General features: G+C 42.4%; 1 protein-coding gene across 2 annotated transcripts in view; it reads left to right on the top strand.

Annotated features, from left to right (window-relative positions):
• The window catches only part of ddx27 (DEAD (Asp-Glu-Ala-Asp) box polypeptide 27), a 23,883-nt gene extending 17,229 nt beyond the window's left edge, over nucleotides 1-6,654 (top strand). Inside the window, exons 15-21 of one of the 2 annotated variants that reach the window (XM_028576865.1) lie at nucleotides 1-64; nucleotides 469-565; nucleotides 2,495-2,586; nucleotides 3,605-3,725; nucleotides 6,147-6,243; nucleotides 6,339-6,398; nucleotides 6,513-6,654. The exon at nucleotides 1-64 is cut by the window's left edge and continues 43 nt beyond it. In XM_028576865.1, coding sequence (XP_028432666.1) covers nucleotides 1-64; nucleotides 469-565; nucleotides 2,495-2,586; nucleotides 3,605-3,725; nucleotides 6,147-6,243; nucleotides 6,339-6,398; nucleotides 6,513-6,528 — 547 coding nt within the window. In that variant the 3' untranslated portion in view covers nucleotides 6,529-6,654. The remainder of the gene's footprint in view (nucleotides 65-468; nucleotides 566-2,494; nucleotides 2,587-3,604; nucleotides 3,726-6,146; nucleotides 6,244-6,338; nucleotides 6,399-6,512) is intronic. The other variant, XM_028576866.1, reaches the window with a different exon arrangement.
• The last annotated feature ends 657 nt before the right edge of the window (nucleotides 6,655-7,311 follow it).

The raw sequence follows: 7,311 nt of genomic DNA on the forward strand, positions 1-7,311 counted from the left end.
AGACGTGGAGGCTGTGATGAAGCTGGAGAGAGAGGAGAGAGAGCTGGCTGCGTCCGAGGCCAAGGTACACTGATCTAACAGTCTCTAATTACTACGTAGCATTTAAAGAAAACTCACTTTTAAAGCTGCTTCATCTGTTACACTCCTTATTTCCTTCTTCCAAAACAGCCAGGAGTTTGCATTTTAAACCTGTCCTCTTATTTTAGCTGTTTTTATATTCTTGTTAACAAAGTTTTTTTTTTTATACTTTTACCCGCTCTGTAATGTTTAATGTAAAGCACTTTGAACCGCCCTAGTGATGAAATGTGCTGTAGAGATAAAGCCGTCTTACTTTAAAAATATCTGCGATTAACGATTTAATTGTTTGTTTTGGCGGTCAGTTAAATCCATGCTGGTATTTCAGGCTGCTGAAGGATCTGTTAGCATGTCATGCTAACTAGTTTCTTTTAAACGTGTGTGTGTGTGTAGTTGAGTGTGGCTCAGAAGCGCCTCGATGGCTCCGCCTCCTCCTCTGACTCACAGCGAGTTTGGTTTCAGACTCAGCAGGAGAGAAAACAGAGCCGCGGTGAGTACAAATACACCCAATTTAAACCAATAGAGAGGCAGGTGTGGCAACATACAGTGAGGAAAATAAGTATTTGAACACCCTGCTATTTTGCAAGTTCTCCCACTTGGAAATCATGGAGGGGTCTGAAATTGTCATCGTAGGTGCATGTCCACTGTGAGAGACATGATCTAAAAAAATAATCCAGAAATCACAATATATGATTTTTTTTTAACTATTTATTTGTATGATACAGCTGCAAATAAGTATTTGAACACCTGTTTATCAGCTAGAATTCTGACCCTCAAAGACCTGTTAGTCTGCCTTTAAAATGTCCACCTCCACTCCATTTATTATCCTAAATTAGATGCACCTGTTTGAGGTCGTTAGCTGCATAAAGACACCTGTCCACCCCATACAATCAGTAAGAATCCAACTACTAACATGGCCAAGACCAAAGAGCTGTCCAAAGACACTAGAGACAAAATTGTACACCTCCACAAGGCTGGAAAGGCCTACGGGGAAATTGCCAAGCAGCTTGGTGAAAAAAGCTCCACTGTTGGAGCAATCATTAGAAAATGGAAGAAGCTAAACATGACTGTCAATCTCCCTCGGACTGGGGCTCCATGCAAGATCTCACCTCGTGGGGTCTCAATGATCCTAAGAAAGGTGAGAAATCAGCCCAGAGCTACACGGGAGGAGCTGGTCAATGACCTGAAAAGAGCTGGGACCACCGTTTCCAAGGTTACTGTTGGTAATACACTAAGACGTCATGGTTTAAAATCATGCATGGCACGGAAGGTTCCCCTGCTTAAACCAGCACATGTCCAGGCCCGTCTTAAGTTTGCCAATGACCATTTGGATGATCCAGAGGAGTCATGGGAGAAAGTCATGTGGTCAGATGAGACCAAAATAGAACCTTTTGGTCATAATTCCACTAACCGTGTTTGGAGGAAGAAGAATGATGAGTACCATCCCAAGAACACCATCCCTACTCTGAAGCATGGGGGTGGTAGCATCATGCTTTGGGGGTGTTTTTCTGCACATGGGACAGCGCGACTGCACTGTATTAAGGAGAGGATGACCGGGGCCATGTATTGCGAGATTTTGGGGAACAACCTCCTTCCCTCAGTTAGAGCATTGAAGATGGGTCGAGGTGGGTCTTCCAACATGACAATGAGCCGAAGCACACAGACAGGATAACCAAGGAGTGGCTCTGTAAGAAGCATATCAAGGTTCTGGCGTGGCCTAGCCAGTCTCCAGACCTAAACCCAATAGAGAATCTTTGGAGGGAACTCAAACTCCGTGTTTCTCAGCGACAGCCCAGAAACCTGACTGATCTGGAGAAGATCTGTGTGGAGGAGTGGGCCAAAATCCCTCCTGCAGTGTGTGCAAACCTGGTGAAAAACTACAGGAAACGTTTGACCTCTGTACTTGCAAACAAAGGCTACTGTACCAAATATTAACATTGATTTGCTCAGGTGTTCAAATACTTATTTGCAGCTGTATCATACAAATAAATAGTTAAAAAATCATACATTGTGATTTCTGGATTTTTTTTTTTTTGATTTTGATTATGTCTCTCACAGTGGACATGCACCTACGATGACAATTTCAGACCCCTCCATGATTTCTAAGTGGGAGAACATGCAAAATAGCAGGGTGTTCAAATACTTATTTTCCTCACTGTATGTAACTCCTCTATTTAATTCACTTTTATTTCTAGCATCAGATCCTATAACAGGAGTCATCTCAGGACACTTTACAGATAGAGTAGGTCTAGACCACACTCTAGAATTCACAGAGACACACCAATCCCCCAAGAGCAAACATTTGGTGCGAGTGGCGACTTGATTTTCTTCATGTTGCCCCTGAGTTTTCATCAGTTAACTGAACTCCTCTGTAACTTTACTACGACTGCATATTTGAACTCTTGTTTCTCTCCGTCAGTGTCGAAGGCTCTGCAGGAGTTTGATCTCGCTCTGAGAGGGAAGAAGAAGAGAGAAAAGTTCCTGAAAGACGGCAAGAAGAAGGATCTGACGGTAAGACCAGGAAGTGTGTGTTTGTGTGACCTGCTGGGTCTGAAGGTGACTGAAGGGTTCAGCTCATAAATGTGCAGTTATTTATATGAAGTTTGGTTGAGGCAGCAGTTAAAGCTGCTGTAGGTAAGATTGTGATCATCCAGGACTTTGCCAACAAATTTGAACATCGACAACTTCTCAGTCCCTCCCCCCTTTCTGCTGCAGCCCAAACCGTCTCCTAAGCCCCTCCCACTCAAGGGAGTTTGACAGAACTGCCGGCATGTCAGACAGACAACACTTTCAATAACTAAACACTAACACAATGTTAACTTTACTCACCAACAGTAAATGCTAACTAGCAGGCTAGCGTTAGCCATTTCAGCATCATATCAGACGGACCACTGTGCATACGTTACTATCATCCTCACCAACGTAGCTTTGTGGACTTTTGACTACTAATAACCAAGTGAAAGATAAATCATTCATGGTAATTATGTTACCTGTCGAGAAGAAATGTGGCTACATCTGCAGCGTTCTTCAGATCTTTAAAATCCCACAGCTCACGCCACCTCTGAAAAGCCACTTCAATACCGGAGTTTTGGGAAACCTTTCTGCAGCTCGTGCGCGGGGAGGGGGAGGGGAGAACCCTATTATGTGTACGTACCTGAGCAGCTATTGACAGGCAGATAAACCCCCCTGTGGCCCTGATTGGAGAAAATCAACCGGGAGTGGTGGAATTTTGCCAATCGCACTACAGGCTGTAGGTGGTGCCAGAGGAGCTGGATTTTTTTTATATTACATAATTCACGTAGTGCTACTGGAACATAGGGCCAGTTTCAGCAAATGTGACAGAAAGTTAGTTTTATAAGACTTACCTACTGCATCTTTAGTGATAAAAGTCCTCAAATGTCTTGTTTTATCCACAACTCAAAGATCTTCAGTTTACTGTCACAGAGAGAAGAAACTAGAAAGAATCAGATGTTTTTGTGTTGGAGCTGTTGATTCAGGTTTAGTGTAATGATGCCTGTCTGTCTGTCAGTCTGAGGAGCGCTCTCAGTTTGAGATCTTGAAGGCTCAGATGTTCGCTGAGCGAGCAGCCAAGAGAGAGAGACGCCCGAAGAGAGCGAGAGCCATGCCGGAGGACGAGGCGCCGACCAAAGGTCCGAAATACTGTACACACATATACTACATCACTACTCAGATATACTACATCAGGACTCCGATATACACTGGACATAAAAAGTCCACACACACCCCTGTTAAAATGCCAGGTTTTTGTGTCTTTTTCCACTTTTAATGTGACCAATTCAATTGAAAAACAAAATGAAATCTTCGGGGGGGGGGAATAAAAAATAAAAACCTTGCAATAGCCTGGTTGCATAAGTGTGCACACCCTCTTATAACTGGGGATGTGGCTGTGTTCAGAATTAACCAATCACATTCAAACTCATGTTAAATAGAAGTCATTACACACCTGCCATCATTTAAAGTGACTCTGATTAATCACAAATAAAGTTCAGCTGTTCTAGTAGGGTTTTCCTGACATTTTCTTAGTTGCATCTCAAAGCAAAAGGTCCCCAGAGAGAGCTTGTTGAAAGATATCAGTCAGGAGAAAGGTACACAAGAATTTCCAAAGCATTAGATATACCATGGAATACAGTGAAGACAGTCATCATCAAGTGGCGAAAATATGGCACAACAGAGACATTACCAAGAACTGGACATCCCTCCAAAACTGATGAAAAGATGTGAGAAAAAACTGGTCAGGGAGGCTTCCAAGAAGCCTACAGCAACATTAAAGGAGCTGCAGGAATTTCTGGCAAGCACTGGCTGTGTGCTACTTGTGACATCAATCTCCCGTATTCTTCATATGAATGGGCTACGGGGTAGGGTGGCAAGACGGAAGCCTTTTCTTACAAAGAAAACCACCCAAGCCTGGCTGAAGTTTGCAAAAACAAACATCAAGTCTCCGAAAAACCTGTGGGAAAATGTGTTATGGTCTGATGAGAAAATTCTGAATAACCAAACACAAACTCCTCCTATCACGGAGACTCTTTACTGTAAGCCATGTTGTCCTCTCTTTTCAGGACATGTCAAACAGCAAATTTACTGTTAGCCAGTCCCTATTTGGATATGAACCAAGTAGTAGGCACACTGTCAAAATCTCTTGGGAAATTTTCCAAGGTTGAATTTTTTGGCCATAATTCCAAAAGGTACTATCTTTTGCGCAGAAACTACACATCACCCAAACAACACCATACCCACAGTCAAGCATGGTGGTGGCAGCATCATGCTTTGGGACTGCCTTTCTTCAGCTGGAACCGGGACCTTACACCGGCTACCACTGGCTGCATGAAGTTTCTGTTGCGTGGTGGCTGCGTGGCGTTTTCTGTCTTTACACTGATGCGGCGCTGCTGCTGCTAGCCTTGTCTCTACACATGGATGTTTCCCATAAACATAAACAAATATATACTGATCTGATTAGATAGGGATAGCAAAATAGGTTACAGAACATTTCCTTCTGTAGTGACAGGTGCAATGTTTGAAAATCTATAATTATTTATTTATTTTTAATTACATTTATATCTACATTTATGTCAAAACCTAGATACTTTCAAACATCAAAATGTAATTTATTAAATGTATATAAACATCTTTTCCTATTCTTTTTTGCCTGGACACTCTTCCAACACGCTTGCGTGTCGTGTGAAAAATAGGCGTCAGTCCTATTTCTAGCATGCACGTGTTTTTGGCACGCCTCGAGCTGCACCTTAGACGTGCGTGTCATGCAGACAGTGTGCACGCTCTAACCGTTAACATGGGAGCCCAAATAAAAACGGCCACGCAGCTGACACGCTCACGCCACGCAGCCAGTGTGTAGCCGGTCTTAGTCAGGGTGGAGGGAATTATGAACGGTTACAAATACCAGGAAATTTTGGCAAAAAACCTTCAGGCTTCCGTTAGAAAGATGAAGAGGAATTTCACCTTTCAGCACGACAACGACCCAAAGCACACATCCAAATCCACAAAAGCATGGCTTCACTTGAAGAAGATTAACGTTTTGGAATGGCCCAGCCCGAGCCCAGACCAGAATCCAGTTGAACGTCTGTGGTGTGATCTGAAGAAAGCTGTGCACAGGAGATGTCCTCGCAATCTGGCCGATTTGGAGAAGAGTGGGCTAATATTGCCACGTCAAGATATGTTATGCTAATAGACTCCTACCCAAAAAGACTGAGTGCTGTAATAAAATCAAACGGTGCTTCAACAAACACTTATGCAACCAGGTTATTGTAAGTTTTTTATTTTTCCCCCTCAAAGATTTCAGTTTGTTTTTTCAATGAAATTGTTCATGTTATAGGTCACATTAAAGTTCTGACATGATTTAACTTGGTCTCTTTTTTTACATCCCAAAAACCTGGCATTTTAACAGGGGTGTGTGGACGTTTTATGTCCACTGTACTACATCAGTACTCAGCTATACTATATCAGTACTCGGATATACTACTCAGTATCAGTAATCCGTATTGCTAAAAGTAAAGATTAAACTGCTGAAAGTGATTGAATTAAACTTGTCTTTGCAGCAGCCAATCAGAAAGCAGGAAAAGGAGGGAAGAAGTCTGTGTTCGACAAAGAGCTGACCAACACGAGCAACAAAGCTCTGAAACACTACAGAGCTGGGTGAGACAGCTGTCTGTCTGTCTTTCTTACTGTACACCTGTCTGTCTTACTGTACACCTGTGTGTCTGTCTAACTGTCAACCTTTCTGTCTACAGACCATCCTTCGCGGACAGGAAGCGTCTTGGTATGGACAGGAAGCGTCCTGGCAGCTCAAGGTGTGTGTGGGGGGGTGTGTGTGGGGGTGTGGGGGTGTGTCTCTCTGTCTCTCTCGTACTCTGTAATAGCATCTCCAGGTGAGTTTACCTGTCTCTCTCTGCTCTGTCCAATAGGTTCAAGAAGAAGTGATGACAGCCAAGATGGCCACCTGGAGCAGCAGTTTTCTCCATGTCGTCTGTGCTCACTGTGTAAATCTGTTCCAGTTTTTTTTGTTCATTTAAGAAGTTTTAAATAAAGTTGCAGTCTGTATGAAAACATGTCTGTAGTTATTGCTCATAGAGCTGAAACTATACTGTCCTTGTAATGAGTTGCTTCTTCAAAACTCGACAGTTAGCTAACAGTGTAAAGTTCTCCAAAAAAGACACAAGGCATAACTTTTCTTGAGGTTCAATGAAGAAACTTTACTTTCCTCATTATACTGTAAAACTGTAACAAAGAGCAAAAGACAAACAGAAATGAGATTAAACTAATACAGATAACCAAATATAGTGCAAACCGACAACTTATAGCGATAGAAAATGCTGAGTCACAACTAATAGCCATGTTAACTATCAATTTAGTGATTTGACATTAGAAAACTCCAATAAATCAAAGATAAGCCAAGTGCAATTACTTTTAGAAAATGTTTAGTAACATATACAGTACTTACGGACAAATAGTATCCAAGGCACCAATGTGAGAAGAAATAATGCAGCAGGAGAAAACAACACTAGCACCCTGCTCTGCAGCACACTCAATTAACATCTGATGGAAATTTACAACTGAAGTGAAACTTAAACTAAAACTACTGTTGCCGGTTGGCCAAAAGGGGGCGGTGCTGTACACACAATTATGTTAAAAACCAAACTCTTTCTTAATTTACTTTAGAGGTCAGAACACTCCCCGCCTGGCACAATAAGTTTGTGCCAAAAA

Source organism: Perca flavescens, chromosome 4 (genome assembly GCF_004354835.1).
Source record: "Perca flavescens isolate YP-PL-M2 chromosome 4, PFLA_1.0, whole genome shotgun sequence".
In the NCBI taxonomy this organism is placed as follows: Eukaryota; Metazoa; Chordata; class Actinopteri; order Perciformes; family Percidae; genus Perca; species Perca flavescens.